This window comes from Tachypleus tridentatus, chromosome 1 (assembly GCF_004210375.1).
Source record: "Tachypleus tridentatus isolate NWPU-2018 chromosome 1, ASM421037v1, whole genome shotgun sequence".
In the NCBI taxonomy this organism is placed as follows: Eukaryota; Metazoa; Arthropoda; class Merostomata; order Xiphosura; family Limulidae; genus Tachypleus; species Tachypleus tridentatus.
The window spans coordinates 139,672,209-139,689,543 of record NC_134825.1 but is presented as its reverse complement, the minus strand read 5'-3'; the positions used below and the strand labels follow the sequence as shown (position 1 = coordinate 139,689,543).

Here is a 17,335-nt window from a genome sequence, read left to right as displayed (position 1 = left end):
AGTAGTGTGATGTCACAAAAAACATTTTTGTGGAAGGGTGTGTAACAACCCTTTCCAATGTGAGATAAAGGCTCTGATCATGGATTTAAAATTGTGAAGATGGGATTATTTTTTGTTTTTATCAAAAATGAAATAGAAACCCTATAACCCAAGCACTTTCTTCTCCAGGGACAAACTGTTTTTCATCGGTACTGACTGGAAAACATAGAAATATGGATTAATTTGGTCCATCAGGTCCATCCAGAAAGAGACCTGTAACAAATGATGACCCAGTTGTAGTAAGCAAAATGTGACATCTTGCAACAATGAATATTCATGGAGACAATAACCAATAGCAAAAGTCATTCATATGTTTTAGACAACAATATAAAAAATGTAATCTAGAAGAATCTCCATCTGGAAAACAGGCCAATAGAATATGAGTGTACCAAGTAAAAGCTTCCAGTCATGCCTCAAATTCAACTGTCCCATTCCTCAAGTGACTGTTGAAGGAAATATATTCAAAACATATCAGTCCAGTCTCCAGATGCAGTGCCTAAGGATTTCTGTAGGATTGGACTGTTGAATGGGCACAGATAAGCTGCCCTCTTTGTACATAAGTAGGTTATGAAAAACATCAAGAAGCATCAGTATGCAAATGAATGGATGAGTGAGTAGGTTTAAGTGGTGGACAGTTAGGTCTTTTAGGTATTGCTAAGTGTTCACAGATAATTTTTAAGTGCTGTTTTGTTTTGCCAATGTACATGAACTTATAGTCACTATGTGTATACTTATAAATACATTGGCAAAACAAAATGTCACCTGAAAAGTAGAGTCTGTGAATATTTAGGAGTAACTAACAGAATTGACCATTCACTACTTAAATCTAACCACTTGTAAATTCATTCATATGCTAAAACCACAGGTCAGTCACAATATTTAAATTAATGATTTCTCTGTCACTACAACAGGACTTTCAGACCTTGAACTCCACACTATATTACAAAATGTATACTCAAAGTTAAAGACCATCCTACTTAGAACATACAAACCTCTGTAGATCAAACACTATTTTAAATTTATATACTTAAAACTCAACTGTTCCACAATATATATCTTTATCTTTTTACTGTTTGTTTACTTGATTTAGGTTTCCATGTACCACTTTACTTAATATGTAATTTAACTAGTGATTAATGATACAATAGTTTTAGTAAATAAAATATATTTGTAATACTATTTTCAGATTTCACTGAAGATGGAATAAGTGTATTACAAAATGTTCAATCACAGTAAATAAAATGTTCTGTGTTAGCATTATTAGACTTCATTTTCCCCATCAGTAATCAACTGCTAACATTGGTATGCTTTGGATACGACAAGTTTACAATGGAGCCATTTGCAATATAAGCTAAGCTGTAGAGTTATTTTCATGATGCACAGTTGCTAGTTAGAGTTTTATCTAACATGATGACAAACACTATAAAGATGTGTTCAGACTCCAAAATTGTTTCAATATACTGTACTCAACCTCTGTATATAGTGACTGGACACTTACAAGACTCCACAATGTTTGTATAACATCAATACCTATCTATAAATGAACAATAAACTGAACATATGATACATCAGTTGAATGCATAAGTCCTATGAATGCAGAGATTTTTGCAGTCATATCATGTTCATGGTTACACTGTGATATGAGTGTAGAGAAAAATCTCTCTCACTTTAAAAAGGGTATGATAGTTACTTTTCATATAATAAAAGCATCATTAGCAAAAACATTTTCTTTAATGCTGTCCAAAAATGGCTTCATAAAAATCTACAAACAGTTTCCAAAAAAAAGAAAGTGTGGCCACCTTCTCTCAATGACTAACCAAAGGAAAAGAATGATACTGCTTGTACAGTGCACTTAATTTCAGAATGTGGTCCAACTGACTGATTCCTTCAACAATGGTCAGGACTATTTCCTATTTTATTGTATAAAAGATATAACAGAAACAGCTTTGTGCTGATCTCAAATCCACAAAAAGATAGTACAGCTTCAATAATTCTTAAAGCACAAGCTGGAAATTGTGTTTCAACCTCTCCTGTATTGGTAATTTAAAAACAAAAGTATAGTCAGAAGTACTTGGCACTGACAGTGCAACTCAGTGTAGCCAGTGTAACTGTATGGGGATCATTCTTATAGTAAACTATGTGGCATCTTCATTTCAAAAAGATGGTAAAATATGTGGCATCTTTGTTTCCTTTGATTTTGTTAGAAGAATATATAATATTAAGAGTATACCTGTTGAGTGTCATGTCCACCCTACAATGTTTCATTCCCATCCTGATACACAGGAGTTTGCAAAGACAATATTCTAATAACCCACCATAGTCATGTTGCTGAAACAGTTATAAAAGAGTATAGCAGTGACTTCAGACATCTTCCTTGATCAGCACAATCACAGTAACTCAACCCAATTGATTTCACTCAGAGTGCCAACACTGTTCCCATAAGAAAGTTAATAATTAGCTTGGATGAATATGTAATGACTATTGTCACATAGTTAGAAAGTCAGAACAATTTTGAGAGATAAGGAAATGTGTCTACTTTATGCATGTTAATAGTCTATATTGTTTGGCACATTATTTAATTAAATAAAAATTATTAAGTGCATTACTATCATCAGTATAAAAATATTAAGGTTAACTCTCTTCCACAATTGACAACAAGAAAAAAAACAAACTTGAATAAGTATTTTATTTGTTGTTTTTCATGTTTATTATCATAAAAGAAACTAAAATGTAAACACAGGGATCCTTTTAGGTTAGTTAAGATTAGATTAGGTAAAATAAATAATAATAATATTATAATAAAAATGTTTCACAAGACACACATGCAAGCAGCTAATAGTAGTTCATGGGTAATATAATTTGTTAGTGTAACATGAGGTGCACATTCCTCAAATGATTTACAACTTCTAATGGAACAGATATTAATTAGACATGTTTCAAAGGTGAATAAAACAATAAAATTTACTTGTAAATAGATGCTTACTGTTACTAACTTAGAGCTAATTAGTACAAATGAATGTAGTTTCATGTTTAAATCTGAAGTCATTCTAGAAAGTAAAAATTGGTAATTTAGATTTATTTCTATTTTTTCTGGTGGTTACGAGATTGGTTGTTTTGAAATAAGGTAGAGGAAATAACAGATACACAATGAAGTTTTTAATGAGAAAAATTTTAAATGCATTTAAGAGGTTTTAGGGATTAATTACACAAAGGAAATTTGAGATGAGGGAAAGTACTTTTAATTTTTACATGCAAATTACAGACTGTTCAAAACAATTATTTAATACATTCTTGTACAAACCTTTTATTTAGTTCATTAAAAATACTTCATTACAAAATACCTGGAGGTAATGTACTCTATAGAAATGATTTACAAACCTGAATTTACAGTAGGCTTTGATGTGAAAGACTTGTAATGATAACTGAAAGACTGCCAAATTTTATAACAATATACACAGTATATTGAAAGTTAGAAGTATTAAATGAATACAAAGAGGTCAGTTGATCAGTCAACTTGACCAACCCAGTGTTGAAATGGTTAAGATAATTCTAAAGAAAACTGTCAAATGAGAAGTGATAGTTTGGTCAAGTTACATGCATCATGGAATATATCATGCTCCTTCAGGTGGAGAGATGACAGATGTTGATTTATCTAAGAAACATCTTGGAATCACTTGATTCCAATAGAGGAGAAGAGCAGAAAGCTTGTAGCATGTGTAAAAAAAAAAAGTTTGCAGATAGGGGGCATAAATGAACAACAATAGCTAATCTCGTGGTAAGCAGATGGAAGCACCATATCAGAATTCATTTATTCAGCTACATTTTTGCCATTTCTTTTGTTTGTTCTGTTACTTTGATAAATAAAATGTTTTATATTTCACTTGTTTGGACTTATCATTATGTCATGCCTCTTTTACTTCATTTGTCATAAATAGTTCAGTTTCTTTCAGCAAATTAGTTCCACAAATCTCCTGCTTTTGCAGAAAAAGGTAAATGTTTTTCCAAATATAAGCTTAAATTACTATAACTTTATAGAAATGGTTTAAAGTGGTATACATTCATAATTTATTAGAACAGTTTATTTGTATTACTGCTTTATTCAGTTCATGTTTTATTGAGATAGTGTTTAAGAGGCACAATACTACACTTTCATAAACCCAATTGCTCACTAGTGATCAAAGAAAATAACTGAAATAACTATTAACAGGACACCTGTGTCTCTAAATATGTGAAAGAAAAGCATGGGCTGTCAAATCCACAATGCAACAGGCTTATCACTGGGTCAAGGCTAACCCCAACAAACAGTCATATTGATAACAATAAAATTATATTACAACTATTATTTAAATACACACACAGTCAGAATGGTACTATTCAAACTATGCCACAACTGCTATTTAAATATACAAACAGTCAGAATGGTACTATTAAAACTATGTCACAACCATTATTTACATACACACACAGTCCGAATTATACTATTAAAACTATTTTACAGCTATTATATTTAAACACACACACAATCATAATGGTACCATTACAACTATGTTACAGGTACTATTTAAACCAATCCACATAACCTACCAGCCAAGTGAAGATTGTCTGGATAATTAACCAACTGAGAAGAAATGTTTTCATCATGACTGGTTTTCTCAAGTTTTACTGAAAAATGAAAAATTTAAAGATGTTACTTTTGTTTAAAGACATAAAATCGTATTACAAGTTAATATAAAACGTGTTACCATGAATTAATATTATTCATGAATATGTTTCAGTCCCAAGCTTGTGTGAATGATAATAAATAACACAAGCCAGCATTTTATGGTATCTCTCTTTCACAAGAATTCCTACTTGCACAAAAATTCTCTTCCTTCAAAAAAATTTTAAAAATATACTATAGCAAGAAATAAGATACATTATCACCAGAAACTTTTTAGGAGTGAAAATTAAAATATTTGTTCAAGAAATTCAGTACTATCAAACTTATGTCAAAGTTTAGACATTAATGTACATCATATACACTATTATTTGTGTTTAACACTTTGTTCAATGTATTACTGTGTGAGCTGTTTTGTAACAACATTTGTGGACAAGGTCATTCTATTCCACAACACAATATACGATGTTATGAAATAATTTTCCACAAGCCTCCTAATTTTTAGCCCATTTAATACACAACCAAACTGAAAATCAGAATCACTGTATGTCTCATATCTTTATAAAGCAGTTTGTTTCAAAATCATAATTATTTTGACTGTATTTTTTTCTCTCCAGGCAACTAACATTTACTTAAGGTACTTTTTATAAATAGTCTATAATGCAAATAATCTTGTTCTTTGTTTTAACATAATTAACCAACTTTATAAATAAAGAATGGCTTAAGTACAATAACATAGAAGCTAAGACTCAAGAGAAGGATAAGAAAAGGAAATCACTAGAGCTAAACCACACTTCATTATTTTGACATGAAATAAATGGCCAGAACATTTCAATTACATCTTCACCCTCACTTCTCCTGCAGTGTACTGACCGTATAAATGTCTCTGGTTTCTTACTGAGTTGGCATGACATAATAAATGATATAATTTAATTGCATAGCTAATTAGTTTTATTGAGTCCAAGCAAACCTTTTCAATACAGTGTTGATGTAGATCCTGTAATTTGGTTACAAGAAATTTGACAAAAACATAAGAAAGAAGGTTCAAGTCAATAACCAGTTTTCATAATCATGGTAAATATGAAAATAACACAGACTACACTTCTAATAATATAAACAAATCAATACAAATATAACATAAAAATATAAAATTTCCCCTTATGGGTTTATTGAGAGGTAGAGGTCCTACCAAGCCCAGTCTTAACTAAATAAAGAGCTGATTTAATTAAAAATAATAGCAATATGATCTTGCATACATCCGACATTTAAACATTTTATCAACAATAAAAGGTTACAATAAGAATTATATGACAATAATATAAATACTGTGGAGAAAACATTTAACAGATCAAAAGTCATGAAAATTTATTTGTGATAAATATAGAGTAAAGCAAGCTGTACTTGTATTCATACATACACACTGTTTATACAGAAGTTGTATATGTACTCATTCATAAACACTGTTTATACAGAAGTAAAGTAAGCTGTATATGTACTTATACATACACACTGTTTATACAGAAGTAAAGTTGTATATGTACTTATTCATACATACTGTTTATACAGAAGTAAAGTAAGTTGTATATGTACTTATACACACACACTGTTTATACAGAAGTAAAGTAAGTTGTATATGTACTTATACATACACACTGTTTATACAGAAGTAAAGTAAGTTGTATATGTACTTATACATACACACTGTTTATACAGAAGTAAAGTAAACTGTATATGTACTTATACATACACACTGTTTATACAGAAGTAAAGTAAGTTGTATATGTACTCATACATACACACTATTTATACAGAGGTAAAGTAAGTTGTATATGTACTCATACATACACACTGTTTATACAGAAGTAAAGTAAACTATATATGTACTTATACATACACACTGTTTGTACAGAAGTAAAGTAAGTTGTATATGTACTCATACATACACACTGTTTATACAGAAGTAAAGTAAACTATATATGTACTTATACATACACACTGTTTGTACAGAAGTAAAGTAAGTTGTATATGTACTTATACATACACACTGTTTTTACAGAAGTAAAGTAAGTTGTATATGTACTTATACATACACACTGTTTATACAGAAGTAAAGTTGTATATGTACTCATACATACACACTGTTTATACAGAGGTAAACTAAACTGTATATGCACTCATTCATAAACACTCTTTATACAGAAGTAAAGTAAGCTGTATATGTACTCATTCATAAACACTCTTTATACAGAAGTAAAGTAAACTGTATATGTACTTATACACAGACACTCTTTGGAAAAAATAAAACAGAAGGTATTAAATGCCCATATACATGTAAAGGAACAAAGTAATTTATCCCTATTGGTTGAAGGTTTCTCAGACCTAATGAGAAGTTTTTTTTTTGTACTTTCTGTTCAGAAAACCTTAGCATTTTCATTTATTTCAATACTCACATGGTGACAACATTCAGTCAATCTATACACATTAAAATGTGTTACAACTGCAATCTTATCAACTCAACCTATTATTGCAGCACAGCCATGTTCTCTCACTTTTATCAGCATATTTTCTCTTACAAATGTCACAAAAGATTCTACAAAATACATCCTTCTCCAGACAAATTTCTTTAGAAGTCCTACATTACATGAAGCACAGTTGTTTTTTAAGAAATTTGAAATTGTCTTAAAACATTTAGTGGAAAGTGGTGATAAAAGTTCATTGCCCCTCACAGAAGTGTAATTTTTTTAATTTTTAATTTTCTGTTTTTAATATTTAGGTATAGTGAGCAACATATAAGCATGCCACACAGGTTAAAAAAAGAAATAAGATTTGTGCTGTAAATTTAATATTAGCCAAATAGATTAAGGAATGAATGATAAATTTTATGATGTAAATTTAATACTATTCAAACAGATTAAAAAAACGAATAATGCATTTTGTGGCATAAATTAATTCTTACCAACATAGGAAAAATCAAAATGTAGGAAAACTAACTTTTAGAGCTCCCTCTAGGTCATTATCACCTTTGTCCAAAATGCCTTATATTTATTTGTAGCTACTGATTAAAAGTGCTAACAATGTACTTACTTGAAGAAACAAGAGAGCCCCTTCGACGATTTCGGTGGTTTAGAGCCTGAAGCTTTTTCTGTCGACACCAGAAATTAACCATGTGATAGGAAACCAATTTCAAAAAAACAATACTTGTAGAACCTAAAGCTAGTGAGGATCCAACTATAAAAAAATTAAGTAACAAATAAAAAAAACTATTCCACAAGATACATTTAATCCTTTTATGTGAAACTGAGCAAGATAAATCCCTTTATATCATATTCTGCTTTCTTTTAAAAAGGGAACAATTTAGGATATTACCACGTATGTAACAGAAATATGACTTTCTTTACACTTTATAACAACTTCCACCAAACTGGAAGACTCTATGGTTTTATTCAAATTTTCTTTAATATTATTCATGAATAAAATGTTTGAGCACTTGATCTTTGATGAGACACAAGATAAAATTATGACAAGTAACATAGAGTAACATTATAATGAAAAGGGGTAAAAAGCTTTTCTTTTTTGAATTCAGTTTTAAAAGTACATTCTTCTTATTCCATTCCAGTTTTCTTATAACCCTTATAGACTTAGATGTTCCAGCAGGGTGTGAAAAGTTAATAAAAACAAAGGGCATAACTCTTTACAAACAGTAAACATATATCGATATCTCATGATTTGTTTAAAACAAATGTAGTCAATTGTGGGTGTATAAAGATAAAACAGCTACATAGTCTATAAATTAATAACTAGGTATAAACAAAAAGAACTAATCAGCATAGTTCTCTTAACTTTATATATTTGGATTCTAAAAATAGTACAAAATAAAGAAAACTTTGATCTAAGTATTTCACACACTGAAAATAATAAGGTTGAGGAGATGTATCAAATATTTTAATAACCACCAATGGTTGAACCCTGTCCATCATTTCACTGACATTATAGTTGGAATCTAACATGTTAACCCTTTAATTTTTCTTTAAGGTTTCTATTTCCCAACATGCATGCACAGATTCACTGAAAATAATTATTTCAGTATGACTTGATCATTATATAACATTAAAAAGCATAATTTAGATGAGATTTTCACTTCAAAGTAAAACATTTGCAGCTTCCCTTATGCATCATTTATAGCATGCAAGTTCATTCTTCTGTTCATAGACATATAAGAACACTGCAATAATACTTCATATCATTAACATAGCACTTAAAGTCCAAAAACTGTTCTCATTCTGTGCAATACATCATTTTTGATAACTTTACCTAGCTGTAAAAATCTGGTTACTTGATAAATATCAAAGCATAAGAAAACAGTAACACATACATGAGAAAACAGAATTAACTATACTTTATTTGACTGATTTGTAAAGCATACTACAGAACTGAACTGATGCTAATGCAAATCATTGTGTCAAGCACAACATCTGTGACACAGATCTCAATCGTACAAATGTGCAGTATTACCACTCAAGACTCATGGTTTGAAAAAATAAATATCGATACAGTAAGACTGTTAAACGTAGAATCAAAGGAGAAAACATTTCTCTATGGAAGAGCAAAGCCCTCATCCTCAAAGTGAGGGCTATACATATAAAAAGATGATACACTTATAAAGACAACCACCAACCAAAAAAATCCTTATTCATTATTAAAGACACATATTCTCTGGTATCATTAACAAGATAATAAATAAATAAAAATAAAATTACAAAGATTCACAAACCAATAGTTCAGAAGTTTTCAGTTATACCTCAAAATTAACAGTTACTTTAATGAGAAAAATGGCTGAGTAAACAGAAACCACAGTAATTTATATGACCACATAATGTAAAATCTTGTGGACTGTTCAGTTTGCTCTGCATGAACGTGGTCTTGGAAGCCACATCCACGTATAGTGGAGGTCTGAAAAAGTCTAACATTAGTTATGTTAGAATAACTGTATTGTCTTTCATGAAAACGTAATATAACAAAAGAAAGGACAATATCAGGAAAAGTAAGTGTGTAATCAAGGTCATTAGTCTGAGGATGTTACAAATCCATTAGATTGGTAAATGATAATAATTACAAAAGTTATGTCAATTCCATTTCCATAATTCACCTAAACAGACTTTGAAAATAGTATTAATTTTTCCTATCACATACAGATTTTTTACAAATCAGAAAAAAAACAATATATTTTGATCAAATATGAAGCTTATTATCCCCAAATTCCAGACAATTCTTGATGTTGAGGAAAAGAATGGAGTTTTTCAAGTGCTTTAGTGGAGTTACTCTGCAAGGAGGTTGCCCCATCCTCCTGTTGGTAATAACAAGGCAAAAGATTATAATGGTTTCTAGTGAACTTAGGGGTATAATTACAATGTTTGTTTGTAGAAAAGCTCAAAGCTACACAACAGGCTATCTGTGCTGTGCTGATCATGAGTACAGAAACCTGGTTTCCAACATTATAAGTCCACAGACTTCTTCTGTCCCACTATGGGGCTATTTATGATGAAGTAGATATAATCATAAAAGATACCAATCATCATAAAGAAGTAATTACAAGTCAGAACTTATAACTACTTTACTTAAAAGTGATTACAAACTTAATAACAGGAAATTAAGTTTGTTATCACCTTCATATGTTAACCAAAAGTTTGGGAATTAAAGATTTATGGACACAAAACAACATCATGGTGCTTCATAACCAGGTTTTTAACAGCCAAGGATTTAAGTATACAAAACACCATTGCTGAGAGCTAATAATTTATGCATAAAAAATGTCATAATGGTACTCTGTAACAAAGTGTTTGAAATCTAAGAATTTAAGCATACAGCACATCATAATTGTACTTTATAAATAAATGTTTGAGAGCTGAGAGTTTAAGAATACAAAACATTATAATGATATTTTATAACCAAACTGTTGAGAGCTAAGAATTTATGTAAAAAAAAAAAAAGTTATAATACTGGTATTATGTAACAAGATGTTTGAGATCTAACAATTTAAGTATACGAAACACCATAATAGTATGATGCTACATAACTCAATAAAAGTTATATATATGAAGCATAATCACATACAGTTTCTAGTTTTTCTAAAACCTATCCAGAAATGTCATTCAATAAAATTAGAAAACCTCAAACAGCATTTGGTAAGCCTTAAAAATAAGAACCAGATGGTATTCTAAAACTACTTTTAACACAATATATAAGTTTTATTTTACATATGCCACATTAACCTGTTCAGTGCCGTAGACGAGATAACTCATCCAAGCCGATCGATAACATAGTGCCACGGACGAGTTAATTCCTTCTCAATAATACCTAACTTCAACGCTAGATGTCAGCACAATACATGCATTTCACCTACTCACAAATTGTTTTACTTTTGATCCAAAATGCATCACGAAAAAGTTACAAAATGAAAAATCCGGCATAGGAGCTGCCATAATAGCTGAAATACTTGGCAGTCAACAGATTAATAAAAACTATCACATACAAAAAATTATATACATTATTATATGTTATCATAAAGACATTTCTGCATTTTAAATTGCAATTATAAAAAAACTAATGTTCCACATAGCAAGCTACCTGTGCTCATCTACTTTGACAGTTATGTGCAGTTTTTGTTACAGTGCCTGCAGAAAGTTTCACAGACCTATAATTTAATCACTCAGTTAGAGAGAGAATCAATGGTGGTGTCAATAAAGAATGTTTCAGTTGATGTGCATGATTTTAATTTTATGCAAGTAAAAACTAACTTGGATTGCACTCTGTTGAATGAATCACAAGGGGAGGAATCAATACAACCAATGCTAAGTTGATCGCTATGAAAAGTCTTCCTTGACTCTCTTCCCATACATTCTGTTATATAAAAAAAAACAATTATATACATAAAAATGATTATTGAGTGAATAGGCATAGAAATGCTAAGTAAACATTCATCAGACAAACGACTTCCCAACTTAAAACCTAAGTATAACAATTCTTAAACAAAATTAAACAGTAATAATTCTTAAGCTATGAATATCACAAACATTTCATAAAACTTTAGAACAATTCAGCAAAATAGTTTAAATATAACAAGATCATAATAAAGACAATCAAAAGTTAGCACTATGGAATAACTACATACAGAATAAAAGCTCAAATTTCCAGATCTCAACATTATCTCAATGTTATGAAATTTCTTTGACTAATCCCAAAGATAAATATTTTTTTTTTTAAATCAAAAATGTGTTTCCAACAATACTTACCTATCCTCACACTTACATCTACTACTCTACTGCCAGTGCTTCTTTCTTCTCACATCTACTACTCTACTGCCACTCTTCTCACACCTAAACATTAAGTCTGATCTTTTCACATTTTCTGCAGTCTTTTATACCCCATTTAATTGTTCTTGGTGACATATGTTTTATAATACTCTCCATCTACATCAATGCACTCTCTATCCTGGAACTGTATATAATATACAGTATTATTATATTATAACTTTTTTGAGACTGACTCAATCACAGTCTTTAACACTTGCTCTTAGTCAGAAAGAAGGATGGCAGTGTGCAAATACTATAGGAAATATATTTTTAAAAACATATTAACTTACAAAACATACTTTCTTCCTCTCACATTGAGAAGGTGGAGAGGCCAATGAGGGCATTATCCATACAGAAAGCATCTGCATAGATCATGGGGGAATCACACTACATCTAGAATAGGTATACTCTTCACCTACAACTTAATTCATGTACTGGTGGTGGAACTTAATCCGATTTTTAATAATTACTGCCCATGCCTCAACCAAACAGCTGAGATTCTACTACTTGGGGTTGGAATTATAGGGTCATGGTTCTTATATTCAACACTAATCCGTATATATATAAAGTTATGAGTACATCCAACTTTGTAGCCTAAGAGAGATGCATTTTGAGCCACCAGAATCAAAACAAGAAGATAAGCAACACAGAAGTGGACAAACTTTCATATCAATTTGAAGAAGTCCAAAAGGCAACACCCCAAGCTTTACTCAACCTGAGGAAACAGAACTCATCCAGTCTGGAATTATAAACACTCATCATCATTCTGTGTAGGCAACTTAAATTCCTCTAGTCTTCAAAATAATGGGAGAGATGAGGATAGAACAAACTGTGCTCAACCAAGGACCCTGGACGGGACCACTCTGTATTTGGAATTATGAGGAGACAATGAACTCTCTTCCATGAATAATGTATTGAACCAATATTGTTCAAAAAGAAAGGAACAACCCCTTGTTTTGACATTGCCTGCCAGAAAAACACTTTAGCTAATGGTACATGAATGGTGATTTGCAAATGAGTGAAAGACTGGTTAGCGGATTTTACTCATACAAATGTCGCAGACCACATAAGATGAAATCACTTGCGATTAACAAATATAATTGCCCAAAAGCTATAAAAATGTTTCTAATTTGCTTGTTATTTACAAAGCATAAACTAATGCAGGGATTGATAAGTACATTTTCAAAGATAGGTTTCACTAAAACTTTGTATATGAAGTCAGAAATCATTTCAAGAAAACTTGTCACACCACAGGAAAGTTCAGCAGTTCTTTTACTGGACAACTGTTGAGCCTATCTTTATACTTTTGAACTTCTTTCTTGGAATATTTTTACCACCTATCTGCCTGCTAAAGTAACACTGGTAACATTGCACAACAAAGTTTTTGCTTCTTGAACACTGTTGGGTGTTCCTTATAGATTTTTGGCTGCTGATCATGAAAATCACATCCAAATTTGCCCATCACGTACCGTTTCATCGAAATCTTCAGTTTTGCTACAATGGAAAAACGATATCAGAGCAACTGGAATCCATCAATGCTTGCTGAATACTGTTGGACACTACAACATGATGCACCGGACATTGAATACAAATGAAAATCAGGAGCAAAACACTTTTTAATTATGTTGAACTTAATAGCACATTAGAAGCATAAACGCAATTAAATACGTTAACTGTATATTTCTCAGTGTTCCTATGTAATGAAGCAAAACCAAAACTATATTTGGTACCTGTAACAATCAGCAAAATCTTTTCAGGAAGCAAAACTTTAAAAAAAAATTGTTGTGCAGTGAAATTTACCTGTGAACTAATGTGTAGTTTAAAACATAGAATGTTTTGTATTGATGTTATTTTCTACATAAAGTAGTGAATTATGACAGTACTCATAATAACTTACAAAAAGTATATACCATTCAAGATGCCATTTATAATTTTAATGTTCTTGAAATGATGTGAGGAACATAACAGTGTGACATGTCTGAAGAATACCATGGCCTAATGTCATGTTAGAGGAAGTGTTATCAGGTGATGAGGAATGTCCATGAAGGGGTACTGATATTATGCTGGATGTTGTCAAAGCTTTTTCAAAATTAAACTCTACTGCTGAGCTTCAAGAGAGAGAGAAAATGAATAATGGACGAGCACTGACTTAAACACTGTGATTCTCAAGGGTTTACACATACAGAAATATTAGTATGTGTAATGAATCCCACAGCTAAGCTTACAGGCATTCACTCTGAAGAATATATGGTAGAAAAATAAATTACCCGAGGAGAAGCCACAAAATATATTGCACAATTTATAAAGTTTACTGAGCAGAAAAATTGCTGTTCTACAGATGGGATGATGCACTTCAAATTTCTTGAAAATATGTTTATATAATGAAACAGACAGCTTGTAGACAGGCTGATATACATGTTTTCTTCAAATAGAACTTCTCCAGAAAAGCATTAAGAGAGTAGACTACCTAAGTTATAAAGATTTCAGTACTAATATTTGTACATTTAAATAAATCATAAGAAGCATAATGTCCTACTATTAAGTTTTCATGCTTAAAATACTATGCAACAACGATCCAGTTTAATACCTATGGGGGAAATTTCAACTTCAAGTAATATTTGATTTTACAAACATCTCTTGGTCCAGAATAGTCTGTAATTTAGAGCTTTTACCGTAAATTTAACACATTTATATATCTGTACTTAAACTATACATCTTAAAGGTTAAGTGACTTGGACTTACTGACAGTGCATACATATAAAAAGACAAACAGGTAAACAGGCTATATATTACATGCATATTTATTCCACATAACAATTCGAAAAAAATCTTACTTCCATCACTTTTTCTAGTACAAACCCAATCAGGATGAATACATGAAGGCCTGTAAAATGAAAAGAATAAACAAGTTACACTTAACTTGATGATGAACAATAGTAAAACATAACTTGTAATTTCTTCAACAGCACTAATTATTTAATCTATTTTTGGTTTTAAAGATACACTCCAGCTTCCTCAGACTTGACTCCATAGCACACAAGTCATATTGAACACACTTTGTTAAACTGTTGTACCAGCTAACAATCCTTAGAACCTGTCAAATAAAGCAATTCCTCAGTTGACCCATGTGAGTAACTACTTTTTAAGCAGCAGAGTTAAAATGCAGAACTTTAACCTTTTCCACACAGATCAAAGGCCATGTCATTGAGTTTACTGTTCACATTCAAAATTTTACTGAACAACTATTTTACAAATTTATGTCATTAAGTTTGGTATAAAACTGTAGAAATGATAACATTATATATTATTTAAGTTCTTAATTTAAAAGTAAATATATAAAAAAAATACTTAAAAATTTTGTGTGTGTCACATGGTATGTTGAATGCAACATTGGTTGAAATTAGATGTATGTGATGTCAAAAAATAAAGTCTATTGTTTCGTATGAATTAGGAGCTCAAATTACCAATATTTTCTGCTTGCTGAGATATTACTTATGAGCTTAGTAACCTATAACAAGCAACATCCAAGTGCAAAGGTCAAACTTAGAAGAGATAATCATTTGATTTACTTTGTTTACTGTTCTATGTTTTAAGATAGATAAGTTTAAAAACTTATTTGTTAATAGTAATAATGCATAATGCATAATAATTAAAATATCACTGCATTTTACAAAATCCTTGTCCAATAAAAGACAGGTGACTTTGCAATGGTCAGTGTTACATTCTGCAAAAGTGTGACATGAGTGTACGTGCACTGCATCATTGTATCTTCTGTGATGTTAACCAAAAATGCCAAAAAAATGTATAGATAAATGTACAATGTTATGACATTTTAACTATTTAGACTAAACATCTGTATTTGAGTTATAATTTGTAGTCAAGGGCTAAATACATGCACATCTATATAAGACAGCATCTCATCTTGGCCAAGTATACTTTTCACTTGGAAGAAAACAAAAAGAAAGTCAAAAGAGTTTCAAGTATCGTGGGATGAATAAAATTTTATCATGACTGAACAAGCACCTGCACCCAAGTCCTTACTGAGCCAAGAAGAGCCATCATCAATATGACCCAACAAGGAGAGTCAACTACCAAGTTAAAACATATGGGAGGAGAAAAAGATAAGCCTAGTTCTGGCTGACAGCATCAGCTGCTAGGATTGAAGGATAAAGAAACAGAACCCAAAAAAGAAGTTTGGTGTTAAGAGTAGCAAAGGCATTGATGAAGGGTATGCCAATTTGAAACAAATCCAATATAAAATGAAATTGAGGGTGGAGAGACTACTCTATGGTTAGAATCTGTTCAGCAAAAAACAACAATCAGCTACCTAGTTCATTTCCCAGACACATGGCAAATCATGAGATGAACTTAATGGGAATAAATCAAAAATAGCAAGTCCAAGCACAGAAGCAAAGAGCTCTTAGAATGGGTACCATAACAGTTGACAAAGAAAACAATTGTGAATTTTCAGTGTACCATGACCAACCTGTCCATGAAAACACAAGAAAGAGAAAAAGGGAAAATGCCTAATGGATGGCAAGAAGGTCAAGAGTGTTGATGTAGAAAGAACAAACACCCAAAGACATGTAGTCATTCAGATATGCTCTCCAGTCCAACAGAAAAGCTTCAGTGAAAAGACAGTGATTCACAAAAAGGTAGCAGAGGAATGGCCACCAAGTTCTAGGCATCATGAAGCTTTTAAGAAATGTTCTCAACAAAAGAAGAAGGGAAGTGTATAACAGAAGACAGTGGATTCCAGTAAAGACTCCACCAGTCCTGCAATCTCCACTGGGAGAGATACATGTTATTACAACTGATATAAATAAGTGGTACAAAGAAAGAAGCGTTTCACAAAAGCAAAATAACATTGTTTACAGGATGTAGAAGGGGTGCACAATATTTTGGAGGCAGTTACCTTCCATCACACATACACAATGAGAGCAGAAAAACACACCCAGCTACATCAAATGTAGGGCAAGCAAAATAAAAAACTCTGAATTTGTAACAAGCTAAAACAAAAAATGCAGAAGTGAGAAAGAAAAGAGAGTCCTTTAAAAAATGGGTAAGGAGAAGCAAATTATCCATGTAAAAATAGAATCCCAGCTCCAATCTATAAAAAAGGTAGGTAAATGACCCAAAATTTGACCAAAGATACAAAGAGCCAATGCAATGCCAAAAAGAAGAGTGTAGAACTAGAAACCTGGTCCATGAGGATAAAAAAAAAAAAAAAAGTCTGCAGAAATTCAGTCCTCTACGCAAAACATTTTCTCAACCCAAACAAGCCGTTTTT

General features: G+C 31.2%; 1 protein-coding gene across 4 annotated transcripts in view; it reads right to left on the bottom strand.

The window, feature by feature from the left end:
• LOC143225510 (diacylglycerol O-acyltransferase 1-like) overlaps positions 1-17,335 on the bottom strand; it is a 73,529-nt gene that overhangs the window by 30,908 nt on the left and 25,286 nt on the right. For all 4 annotated transcript variants that reach the window (XM_076455098.1, XM_076455090.1, XM_076455105.1 and 1 more), the window contains exons 5-8: positions 14,880-14,929; positions 11,491-11,593; positions 7,781-7,924; positions 4,624-4,701 (exon numbers count right to left, since the gene is read on the bottom strand). In XM_076455098.1, coding sequence (XP_076311213.1) covers positions 4,624-4,701; positions 7,781-7,924; positions 11,491-11,593; positions 14,880-14,929 — 375 coding nt within the window. The remainder of the gene's footprint in view (positions 1-4,623; positions 4,702-7,780; positions 7,925-11,490; positions 11,594-14,879; positions 14,930-17,335) is intronic.